At 38.1% G+C, this 13745-nt stretch overlaps 1 protein-coding gene across 1 annotated transcript in view; it reads right to left on the bottom strand.

The window, feature by feature from the left end:
- Positions 1-13745, bottom strand: part of LOC116707462 (ras-related protein Rab-26-like) — a 50321-nt gene that overhangs the window by 995 nt on the left and 35581 nt on the right. Inside the window, 3 exon segments of the mRNA XM_032544805.1 lie at positions 273-349; positions 1225-1281; positions 2478-2543. Of these exon segments, the coding sequence (XP_032400696.1) occupies positions 273-349; positions 1225-1281; positions 2478-2543 (200 nt within the window).

The following is a 13745-nucleotide window of genomic DNA, read 5'->3' as shown; positions in this document are numbered from 1 at the left end:
TTAGCAACCTCTATTTTAAGTATTTGCATGTTCATAGATTCTGGATTTTCAAATGAGGGATAAAACCTAGATGTGGAAAAACAGACAAATTATTATTCCTAGCTGAGTTTTTGTTAAACTATCCCCAAGGTAAAAAATAAACTTTAACATCTAAAACATTTCTTAGTTTTTTTTTAATGATGGTAAAGTGTAGTCATTTTTGTATGTTCATGGTTAAGTATTTAATAGATTATAACAAAACAACTCCACAACACTTGCAGAGCAATACTTACTTTGCCACTGCGGTGAAAGCCAGCTCTACATTGAGACCTGACCTGGCGCTGGTCTCCATGAAGGGAACACCGAACTCCTGCAAAGTCAAAGCAATGACACTTATTGCAGATCTTCACTATTTTACGCTCAGAAGACTCAAACATACTGTGTGTATGATCATTTAACAACTGCTGCCTCTTTGATATGCTAATATTGTTTTAAATGAAGGGCTGTTAGGTTAAGATGATACACAAGTTTTCAGCAGAACTTCACAGTGCAATAGTGAACTAGTTCACTTTGGATAAATCCAGCACAGTTGTGATACATTTGTCTCCCAGATTTTCCTCTGCAGATAATTTGTCTGAGCCCACAGTGATGATAACTGATGCGCTTTTTCCCTCCCAGACTTAGTGGCACTTTACTGCGCCCACTTCTAGGCTGAATTGCTTGGCTAACTGCTATTTGTTTTCTTTGCTGTGATGTGAAGCAACAGCCAGGGAGATTAATAAAAGGAAACATTTTCTTCGGGTTTCAGTGCTTTGCGGTTGTGTTTGTAGCCAGTAGGACTATGCAACTGAATGCGAATGACTGTTTTGCCTGTCGTCATTCAACTTTTATAGATGACGACACAGAAGGCAGGAATCAATACAATACATATTCATTATCAAATGATAATTATCTAGAAAAGGGCAACACCTCTGAGGTGTCTGGCCTTTCTCAGTCTCATCAATCTTTTTGGTTTGCAAGTGGTACATTTTCCTTACAAAACAGAAAGAAATCTCTAGAAGGTATAGAGATAGAGAGATCTGCCATAGAAATTCAATCAGCAATACAAATATCTTTATTAAACAAAAGGAGAAATCAGTGTGATTTTGTTAGAATTAAAAGATGACTTAAAACCCTTTTGGTCATGTAGGGCGTGGCTTCTCAGTTGTGGCATCCGGACAGTAAATTGTAAATGTAAATAATTACTTTTGCAAGCCTCTCGCCATCTTCTCTCTTCACCACCCTCTCATGAGTGGCATCAGCCTGGTGAGACAAGAAAAACAAGGTCACACACGCCAGCACCGTGCAACAGCATCGGTGCTAATAAAACCACAACATCCACCCACTCACTGTTTAGATCTGCTCGCTATTTGTCCACACTGACTCTCAGGATGCTAATTAAGCGCTGATATGGAGTGGGGGTGAAACAAGACAGAGCTCCAAGGCAGAGACATCTGTTCTCTTTTCAGAGGGAAGGATGTGAATGGCAGTTATAGAACAAAATGTGTAACACTGATATTTGCATATTATCAGGTTGATATATATAAATATGTTTATTTATATACTGTATATATATTTTTAGATTTATTTGTTTTTGAAAAGATCAGGAAAATTTTACTTTTAGAAATCATCAGGCAAATAGTCACCATGATTGTCCGACTGAGCTTTTTTGGTACAGATACCAAAACAATATTTTTTCGATTGTAATTGAATGACTCTCTCTGACTCTCAATACTTTGACTTTCCTTACCCTGTCTGTGGCACTCAGCTCCAAGCCCATTGGTTCCTACTAAAGACGTAAATCTGTAATAATATCTCACAAATAGATACTTTCAATTTAAAAAAAATTCTAAATAATTTTCTTAAACAGCTTGGCACTGTAGTTTTTAGCAAACGTTACTTAAACATGATTAAATTGTGTAGTTGTTGGGGACTATTTTAAGCTGTGGATTAAGGGCATATTTATGGGAGCAGTAGGGTGTGTGTGGCATTGCCTCACCAATTAACTACAGTGCCTATGTTCACCTTAATGAAGGAACTTGTCACGTAGTGTTTTTAATAGACAACAATGGACTGAACAGCACAAAGAAATTAGCTATATCAGACTTGGGATATACAGACAAAAGGCTACTTGTTAGTTGGATCAATCCATTGTTAAAAATATAGAATACCGTATTGCCTGACTCACTGGTTAATTTAATCCAAAATTTAAAGCCGCCATACGAGGAACTTTGCCTAAATAAAAATTTGTGGAATTGTTATTGAAGTCAAGAATTATCTTCTCAAAGTAAACTAAGAATTAGACTTACAATTACATTAAATGCCATTATTTTTTGATACGCTTTGCCAGAGACAAAGACTAGTTGATACCAACAATTGTAAACTATTGAAGACTGATACATAGCCCTAGTGTGCATGTATCAAGAGAATGTTTTCCTTTCTTTCACACAATGCCTTGCCTTGTTTCCAAGCAGCATGAGCACCACATTCTGTTGGGCGTACTCATGGATCTCAGTCAGCCATGCCTGGTAACAATACAGGACAAAGAGACAAGAGAAAGAGAAGATAGAATAGCTGTTAGACAAGCAAAATGGAACAACCTGTAATGGAGAAAATAAATAAATATGTAGTACACATTAAAAGGCTTTGGGAAGAGAAAGCCTTATCGGGGACTTGTCAAGGACAAGCCTGAGCACTAAATGTAATAAGGTGAATAAAGAGGAAGAGGAAAGTAAGAGCCACTATGGCATTTAGAAGATTGCTAAATGGGTAAAGGAAGTAAAAAAAAGTGTACAGACAGAAAAACTGAGACAAGGACAAATATATAAAAGGGATAAAAGCAAGAAAGAGTATGCGAGAAAGAGAAAAACTGTGTGAGAGTTACTTTAACAAACTCTCATCAGTTCAATCAACACTGTCTGCTCCATCCTGCCTTAACTGTGTGTACACAGGGGAAGAATAATGGTTTACAGGGGAACAAACATCACCTCTGACTGTATGAGCTCCAACAGCACCTGCACTATCCATTCATAGTTAGTGAGCATTCAATCAGCTCTGAAAGACCCCTGCAAAACCCTCCTGATTAAATAATATCCTTCATTTCAGCACAAAGCTTAATTACTCCACATTGGGATTCGTACTGGCCGATGATCAATCCGCCTTTCCTTTAGTAGTCTTACTCCAGAGCTGTCGACCCTCCAACAGCTCTTCTGTAATTAATTCCAATGATGAATCTTTGTTTCTAAATGGATTTCACCGGGGTCAGCTCCAGCCAAAGGTCCTGTTAAATAACAGGAGATGAGATAGGCCATTGGTTGACACTTCTGCCTGTGAATATCAGTGTGGTTAAGAAAGACTATGAATGTATCAAATGGAATCTTTATTATGAAAAATAATGAATCAAAACATATCCAAAATGCAAAAATATGAACTTTTATTTATTTTTATAACTTTTAAAAGTAGCATTTATCACAAAGCATAGAACTAATCTACGTAAACTGCAGTGAGTCACTCACTTTCACAAAAATTTTCGTTGATCTAAACAGTGGTTAAAAGGATTAACAAAACAATAAATAGAAGAATGAAAATACAAATATAGACTTGATAGTTTTGCTCCTTCATTCTGGCCTTTAATTTGGGTGATACCAATTGAAATCTGGATAACGTTTTACTAATACCAGGCTATTGCTACAAATGATAGACTGAAAAATGGTTACAGTAGTTACAGTTCTGTAGGAGATATTATCATACTATTCTGAATACACTGTTTACCTCTACATTTCTTTTGTGCTTTGACCAATCCTCCAGTATATTGTGTTGCCTTGAAATTAATGCTATTTGCAATTTGATGAGGTCAGAGAGGTTTGGTAGGAGATGGACATACAAAACATTTAGGGAAAGGTTCGACTCAGCCCTTAGCTATTCTGAAATACCTGAGAAAAAGATTGTGTTGGGTTGTTTGGTTTTGAGTCCCCAGTTCTCATCAACATAGTGCTGAAGGGCCGAATGTTACTAAGGAACATTTTGAGTGTGCACAATTATCTGCTTCATGCATAGTTCAACGTTTTGTCAAGGCTTCTCATTATTCACATGTTGCTCAGCTAGGTCAGCTTGCTGTTTTTGCTTCTTTTTGAAAGTGGCTCATCTTTAAATTCTGTGCGCTCTTTAAAATAGTCTGTATGAGATAATGTTTATCAATCGAAATAGCAAATTGCCTTGTACGTCTGGCCTTTGTAATAGGTTATTGTTCATCTATGTCCCACCTTTGCAAACTTTCGTTTGACAACTTTCCTCTGACTGATTCTCTCCATACTGCAGTTATCGTTGATGAACCATAACTTGTAATTAGATCATTCAGATGTTTTGAGTGCACACAATAATTGATTCCAGATAAAGTCACTTGTTACCTCCATCCTGGAGAATCAAAGTCTCCTATTATCTTTTAATCGCAGGAGAAGAATGGCATGTGTAATGACTCGACAGCAAAAATAGATCAATGCAGTAAAGGAATTTAGGAACGATTATTTGAATGAGAGAGAGGATATGTTAGTACATTTATACTGTTTGTTAGTTGTCAGTGCTCCTGTAGTCTCCACCAGCACTCCCCTCCTCAAAATGAATGCAACTGAGGCTCTGGAGTGTTGTACTTTACAGTAACAAAAACCCTGTAGATTCTCTTATATCTGGAGCAAACCTTTATTTCTTACATCTTAGTCACTCACTTCACATTAACTCTTGTAGATTAGATTCACACAGAGTAATGTGGATGGAAGTCTGTTTGGCATCTGCAGACTATGAACACTGAAAGCATTCTCTCTCGGAGCAACTTTCAGCATTTGGCTGCTTTAGTTATAAGGTTTTGTATGTTTATTAAGTTATCTGAACAAATGATGATAGCTAGCCTGCTTGCTAACAAAATGCAACATAAAAGAAACACTTGTTTCTTGTAATTGTTTTGGTTACAAATATTCTACTAGAAGTGTTAGTACAGTTTTGTGCCCGCCTTGAAGTGGCACTGACGGTTAACCAAAATGTATTTTGAAACACTGTGTTCACTGCCTTCTTGTGATCACACTGAGACACAATACAATAGTACAATACAAAGTTTTAAATCAATGTAATCACTATTAATAGCATTTTGTGCAACTTATTATTAGCGCAATTATTACAAAAAAACAACAGTAACAGCCTAGTTTTCTGCCGTAATGACAAGGTGCTACACAAGTTCATACCAGCATCAACGCACACATGATAGCATAATTCAAAGTTTCAGAGACTCTGTCATGGGGAGACCTCACGTTTTCATGAGTTCATTACAGTAAATACTGTTAAAATGAAATTGATGTAATCAAATACATCTATTTGTCTGTCTATTTTGAACAACAGGGCTTCAAGTAGCTAAATTGCAGGCTCCAAAGAAGTCTAATATCCTCACCGACTAAGGATGAAGGGCTGGGTTCATTTTTTATTCAAGACAAATCTTTGGCAAATGTTGAGGGAGTCAAATGTCAGTGACAACGTGGCACCGTGGCAGAGGAGGTAACGCATTTCTACGCTCATTGCCCTAGTAATAGCAAGTCCCCAAATAGTGTGACGAAGGTTTGTTTTGTTTGTAAGTGCCCAAAACATTTTTTGTCAGGTCAGGTTTCTGTTCTCAGTAGTCTATAGAGCTCGGATGAATTTAAATGTCAGTAAAACATCAGTTTAAATGCACCACTGAAATTCACCCTTCCTGCAACAATAGAAGAAACAATAATGAAATAATGACAAAGACACTTTTGTAACAGAGGGAGAGACAAAGCCAGAGATGTGACAGAGAGACACAGATGGTGCCAAAAGGCAGGAAGATGGAGAGACAGAAAGTGACAAGAAAAACAAAGACAAAGACCAACGGATCTATATCAGAGAGAAAGGAAGATAAAAGCCCAGGCAGACAGCTGCTGGCAGCTGCGTCGTGACAGTGCCGAGACAAGTTGTCACTGGCTAAGGTGTGTGAGGGTACTTCTGATGCTGTCTGTTTTCCTTTTGTTGTCACTGAGATAAAACAGCAGTGCTGTGTCCTGCTAAAAGATACAAGAGCAGTCAGGTCTGCTGATGGTGCAGGAATATATTTTTTATGCAACTCTCATTATTGTAAAATACATTGTGTCCATAGCACAACAACCAAAACTGTCAAGTACCAAAAGCATCCGGTCAGTTCAGAGTTGTGTTGTGTACCTTTTGTCAAGACACCTTGTTATGTATTATAGCTGACTTGTAAACATTTTAATCAAGTGATAACACATATTTGTTGCCGTATTTTCCTAAAAACAATGAAAAAAAATATTGAACATTACCAGAAGAATCTGAGAAATTTGTCTTTAAATTCAACAAAGTGCTCTTGTCACTGACAAAAAATTATGCATTTCTTATACTGTGTTCAGACTCTCTTTACATCCTATTCCAGACTTTGTTGAATACAATAATGAACGTGACTAAAATTCCCCAGGAAGCCTCAGAGTGTCTTTCCACATGACCCAACTTTCCTTCTGTGGCACTTTTGACAAAGCTGATTTGCTATGGGGTGACAATGCTATTCCTACCAAGCTTTGATCAAAGTATTACACCAACAGACAAAGTGGAGAAGTCTGCTCCCAACAACAGGCAGAGTCAGACTGAGCCAATCCAGAGGCGTGCAGGGTGAAAGTAGGACTTCTCTCCCAAGAGGAGGTTTAAGCTTCCACAGGCAGCTGAGCTAAACGGAGTGGCACAGTGTCACTGTCTGACACAAGAGGAAGACACAGAGAAGTTCTGACACACTTGGGGTTGTGTGTATTCACACGTTCATGCAGGTACACAATCGGGGCATGCAGAAAAACCCTAATAAGCTATATTGATGTATTCAAAACCAGGGTTTGTAATGTTTCCATTGGCATTTTCAAATCTCCTTGTTGACATTTGTGAAAGTACTTTATGTTTTCTTGTATAGGCACACACACACACACACACACACACACACACACACACACACACACACACACACACACACACACACACACACACACACACACACACACACACACACACTATCTCTCTATAAAACACACATCAGTTATCAAGTCCCTTCTTTGTTATAAAACTTCACATCATAATAAAATTAAAAAATAAAAATAACAGCCTTGTAGCTGATTTCTGTGGCCTGACAGGGAAGAGAAAGGCTTTTATGTTCATAAAAGAGCAGCTGACGGTTGCAAACACGGGTGTGAGTCATGTCTGAATGACTGATGTGCTTTGAAAAGCCGCAGAGAGTGAGACATGTTTAGAGGAACTATCCTCACTTCTCTCGATACTCTCAAATTTGTTTTTGTGCTGCAGAAGCTGAACATAAGCACTGACCCTGTACCTGTGTCTCTTTCAGTCAGTGGTAAGTTTACACCGTTCTGAGCAAATAAACCTGATAAAAAGCTTTTCATGTGGATTCTTTGCTTCGAAAAAAAAAACACAAGTAGCCTTCATATTGCCAGGAAAAGGAAAATAAATTACTGTTGAGCAGAGGATGAAACAAGGTCAACACACAGTATTTGCAGATGAAGACCTTCTCTTTGGAGAAAAAGCAAGCCTAAAGAGAATGACCATGCATCGGTTTCCAAGTTGCTCTAAAATACAAGTAAGCATATAAACATATGTGACTCTTCTGTTGCAAGTCAAAGTGTTAGTTAACCAGTTAAAGCCTAGTATCTTTATGTACACACACAAAAGTCTTTACCGTTGTTAAGGAAAAACACAGGAGCAGTGCAACTCATTTCACATAACCTTGATGACTTACACAGAAGGATTTAAAGGAGAATTCCCGTCGAACACATAGCTCTGTTTGTAAATTTGAAGTGCTGTCAGTAGAGAGAAAAACAAAAACAATCGGTGCTGTCTACATCATGTTATCCTCCTTCTAGAGTTAGCACCCGACAGGCTTAAACAGGGCAAGTTTTAAACGTATTAAAAATGTATTAATTTAATTCAGCTGTGTTTAGTTCTGGTGTTGAGACGACAGTTAGAGAGCTTTGCGACCGTCTGCAAACTACAACACAGAAAAGAGATAAAACAAAAATTTGTAGGCAATCAATTTAATGATTAAATAAGGTAGTGTCTCCAAACTTACCTCAATTATAAATTGTCTCCTGCTAGTTGTACTACAGCACTTTTAAAAAATAAGCATATGCTTATTTTTGAAAATATGTTTGTATATCTTTTCTGTGTTGTAGTTTGTAGACGGTCTGTGACCTTTGAATGACCTGATGTTGTCTAAGCTTTCCTTTAGGCTCATCATACCCACAACATGGTGTTTCTGGAAATTTCACCACAACTATACTATAACAACCAATACTGTCCCCAGGAAGTGTACACTTTGTGGAGGATACACTTTTTAATGAAATGTGACTCATTGTTTGCATAGCGGTTTCACAATTTATATCAAAATATTATTGTCATCTCATTGACAGTTCTTTGGGTAGTAGATCTCATGTGTTGAATGACATGCAGTACAGTGAAAAAAAGTAGAGGTGAAAGATCAATTATGTATTTCTTTGGAGGTAAGTCAAGAAGTGAATGAAATCAGCTCACAAACCCATCAGCAAAATTATGAATGTCTGAATATGAAAAAAGGAAATCAATAATTTAAGGCTTTCAATATATCGAAGGGAAAAGATAGGAGTGGGTAAAATGTCAAATCCAGCAAAATGGAGATTCAGTGTGAGCAGGCTGAAAGGGCTTAAAGTCTTTAACCTGCAAATGTGTCACTTTGCCACATTTTCATTAAAATAAATTGAGCCACGCACCATCCAACGTAATGGCAGGAATATAGATGCAGAGGTTTCTTTTAAGTATGTGCCATGTTTTTAAGATTGTGTGCACATTGGCAGTCCTCATTATCATGATAATCTCTGTGGCATAGGTGCCAATTATTTCCAGAGTCATGTACTGTGTGTCAGAGGGGGGTGTGGGGCTCTGCGCCTCCCTGTCAATCAAACTTGTCAATCCTCATGTCAGTCCTCGTAAACACAATTCCTCTGAAATGTTTTTCTTTGGTCTAAAGAAGCTTAAATTCTTGGAAAAAAACGGATCTCTGTTTATATAGAGTGCATTTATTATTGCTAGACATATGCTATTTGAAATTTCAAATTTAGGATGATAGAACAAAGGCCACGATAAAACAAAGCTGAAAAAAACAAGATAAAATAAATTACATAAATATGTTGTTCTTGTCTATTGTCTGTTTTCCTTTCTCCTTACCAACTTTTGGGACCTTATTGTTTATTGAACAAACTAACAAGCTAAAGAAGTACTTGACAACGACAACAACGACTTGTGAAGGACAGATAAGAACAAACCTTCAAGAGTCTACAGCCATGATAGACTGCAAGTCTCCACATAGGCACAGCTAACATCTGAATGTTAACTTACTAATACAACACTAAAATGTTGATGCTTAGTTGATGTTGTTGATGTTTACCATTTCCTACTTTCATACAAAAGTTATAGGTCCTTCTGTCTGGATGATAAAAGGAACGTGATAAAAAGCCAGAGTAACCACAACAACAAAAGATGACGCCAACACATTTGTTCATGCCAGAGAGTATAAGAGAGAAAAACAGATATGCATTGGATTTTGTGTGTCTCTGCGAAAGTGAAAAGTGGATTTCAGTGGACAAAAAGTGCACAGTCACCTACTCTTCGGAACTGAACCACCAACTACCGCTGACCTGACAGGACACAATGCGGAGCACCGTACTCGGCGGCACAAAACTCTGTAGAGGCTTAAACAGCTAGCAACTTCCGCTCTGTAGCGTGGAGCTCTGTAGCCAATGCCACTTGGCCAGTCAAGGTCTCCTAGTTTTTGTATTTAATATTATACGTTTTAGTATGCATAACTTTTCGTATGATATCACACAAACCCGTTCATGAGAATGCATTGAAATAGTTGCTGTGACAAACGAAAGGTTAATACAGAAACAGACAACCAATGTAGACAATGATTGGATGAAGACAGTGCAGGACCACTGGCTTCCAGATTAATCTGACAAATCTCTAACACATTAGAAAGGTTTTCGGGAAAAATAAATAAGTAAAAGTGACTTAGTTTATATCTCTGCAACAATTGCGAATGTTTTTTCCTGAAACAGAAAAAAACTGCTTATGCAGCATATTTCTTTATAGAGCCAAAGCTCTGTACACAAAACATGTTTCTTTAAATTGACCTCATAAACTGTCTAACCTTGAATATTTTGTCTTTTCAGACACTACTAACACCATCAGTTCATTATAATATTTCAGGATAAAGACAGTGCAGACAATATGATTTATACAAGCCTGTCCAGCTTAGATAATGGTTGATACATTAAAGTTGTATACTTGCATAAGGGGTGGTGGGGCACTTTAATTCATGAAAAAGCTGAAAAGTCTTTGATTTCTCTAAATAGTTCTTGGTGCTTTTTTAAGCTGAAATAAGAGATAGACAGTCGCCAAGTCATATTTTTGTTCTGAGAGCTTCTGAGTTGCTTTGACCTTTGTCAGCCCCCTCTCAGGTAAACACCTTCCTTCTGCAGAGTTGCAACAAACTCAAAGAAACATAAAAGGCACTTTTCTGCTGAGCAGGCAAAAATGCAGTGTTATGTAACAAAAATCAGCACAGTGATAGAGAGTTGATGGCCCTCCAAACTCTCCATAACAAAGAGGTAATAGAAAATGTGCAACAACAACAAAGAAAAATGAGATTACCCCCCCCCCCCATTTTGGTGAAGTTATTTCCATAGAGCTAGTCGTACACTTAATTTTACTTATTTTATTCCTTCTGGGAAAGTTCCAACAACAAGCAGGCAGCTTAAAACAACTTTCTTAGTCTTGTTGTATCTGAGTGGTTTCTTGTGTGCACATAAGCATCCAATCTGTTTTGTCACTTTGCAGCTGAAATCATAGTAAATGAAAATGTCCACAGAAAGCAGCTGAACACCGACTTTTCTGCAGGACTACGCTCACTGGCTGCATCATACCGTACACGTCTAGTCAAGGAGAGGCAATAACTGAAGCAGTGGTGCTGACAAACTAGTAATGTTCCATGCAGGAGACCAAATTACAGGTGATGTGTGATTGAGTAGGTAATGAATGAGGATTACTGAGTGCCATGCCCTCACTAACTGGTGTAGAACCTGATGGTGCAGAATAATCCACAATATGTTTCTTCACATGACACTGGAACAAGTCTCCACTTATTATAAATGAATGGTATTTGATATTCATTTCACTGCATTATTTATTGACCCTTTCTATCTGGGGCAGTGGTACCATGACATTTAACTCACAGCTATGAGGTAGGCAGGCAGCCATTTCATTTGAAGCAAACCCATGCCCCAGCTACAGACAGTGATAGATGAATAAATGCACATAGATGGTTTCATCTCTCTCATTGCTTTTATTGGGTTTTACAACACAGACACATACTGTAAGCATGATCACGTAATCAAGCACCAGTACTTGCGAACACATACACACACGCCCACACACAGATTAGAGGAGGAAAGGTACACAGAAGTCACGGTTCGATTCATACCTTGGTTCACACATCATGGTCCGTTTCGGTACAGAGGAGTGAAAAGCAAAACAAAAATGCAGAAGGCATTTTTTTTTTTTAATCGTGCATGTCTCTTGCTGTACCACCTAGTGTCATACAGTCACTCCCCTGAGCTGGCTGCAACAACTTGAAGTATGTAAAGTAAAATGTAAACCGTTAACAATAAGTACCCCACATCATCTCTAGACTCTATCTGTAACTTGTAAACAAAATAAGACAATCAACTACAAAACTGAAAATACAGCATTTCTTATTTATGATACTAAGGCGAGACCTTCCTCCACAAAAGATAAAAGAAAGTATTCTTGCTATTAAGTGCGACAGGCATACATTTCTAATTTCTACTCTGCCATGACGTCCTGCAGCTTCTCAGCTAGGTGAGTGCTTGTGTGCTGCTCATACTTTCATTTCCCACTCGTAGCACGCAAAGTCCAACCCTCAGTTGTTAGTGAAACACAGGGTGCAGCTGACAACTCATGCTCCATCGTCTGTGTTAGGTTGTATAAGGAAGGGACTACAGGTTGCCTCATTTGTGGATAGGATGACATGTTGTAACAAGGTTCGAGTAAATACAGTGAATATAGGCGTATTGAAAATGACATTCAAATTCCAATCGCTTTAGTGATTTTTTGGCCCCATTTGTATTTGTTTCTAAAGGCTGGTTAAGGAGGAGAAGTTGGACAGTCAACACACAGTCCTCGTCTTATTCACCACTCTCTCGCCTGTACTACTGTAACTGACTGGGAAACTTAAGTTTTAGATAGGCTACTTGTCCTTAGCATAGACAGTTAAAGAAATGTATCAACAGATTCCATTGCTCTGGACGGAGACCAGTAAAGGCTATTAGAAGCACGTTTCTGGTGATGGCTGAGCATTACTGCGTAGCCTCCAACCGAGCTTGGCGACGTAGATGTGACATGAGCAACGTGTCTGAAAGTTGTAAGTCTTCTGGTAGCTGTACCAAGCAAAATCTCAATCATTCCCAATCTTGCAGAGACGGAGAGAGTAGGTATATGTAAGGAGATGACATAGGCACAGGCTAATTGTGTTAACTAAAATGCTAGTTAACATTAATAATTCAAACTAAACAGCTAATGTAAGTTTATGCTTACCCTGTACTATACTGTGATTCCTCTACTGTGCGACAGTAAGTCACGTGGTTATGACACAATCGTTATAACCTATTTTTACAAAAACATCTGCTACGGAGCGAAAACGTTAATTACAAGGTAATGGAGCCTTTTATACATTGTCGTGTTTCTTCAGAAATAAACAACGGACAAATAGATTCTTTAAACGCTTCAGATGTAAAGTTATTTGCTGTCAAAGTGGCGTCAAAATGAATGGGAGTAAATGTAATGCTAACGGCGGGTGATGGCTTGGTAGCATTAAAATGGTGCCATAAGGAGCTTTGCTAAGAGAGGAGCGGGTTACCCCCTTGGTCCTTAGTACTGCTAGCTCTGACTCACTCACTGGACCATCAACATGTAGGCAGAGCTTGGGAGATTCAGAGATAAAGGGGGGGGGGGGGGGGGGGGGGGGGGGGCTACAGATTAGGTGTCCTTAAGAAACATGTATCTAACAGTAGTTCCGCATTACATTAATTAACTTGCAAACAAGTTTATTTATTTTTTATACAGTGTATACTCCACGTAAATTCATGCACCAAACTGAGACACCCGTACTATTTTGGTTCAATACAAATGAATGTAATGTTCCACCCCTAATCATAATAATAATAATAAGTAGGAGCAACTGTAGCTGCAAAGTAATTCATCATTTTAAAATCAGCATCAATGTCAGACTGTTCAATAAGAATAATTGTATTATATTTATAGAGAATGTATTCTAAACCAGGTTAGAGCTATTGATCTGCAAAGTCAATATGAAACAGAAAGTTTTTGTCTTATGAGACTGCTTCACTGGATCGGTGCCCGAGCGCTGATCAATTCTAATGTTATGAGAATGCTGTGGGGATTTGAAAATGTTCAGCTACAAATCAGCAGGACTGGAGCCTGTATCTTGGCTTAAGGACATGTTGGCAGACCAGCAAGTCATAAAAAACTAAAAAATGTTGCTTGCCATTGCCTTTAAAAAATCATTAGAAAAATTATTCATATGACTGTTT

This window comes from Etheostoma spectabile, chromosome 19 (genome assembly GCF_008692095.1).
Source record: "Etheostoma spectabile isolate EspeVRDwgs_2016 chromosome 19, UIUC_Espe_1.0, whole genome shotgun sequence".
NCBI lineage: Eukaryota > Metazoa > Chordata > Actinopteri > Perciformes > Percidae > Etheostoma > Etheostoma spectabile.
Note: the sequence above shows the minus strand (reverse complement) of the source record. Positions and strands in the feature narration are given on the sequence as shown.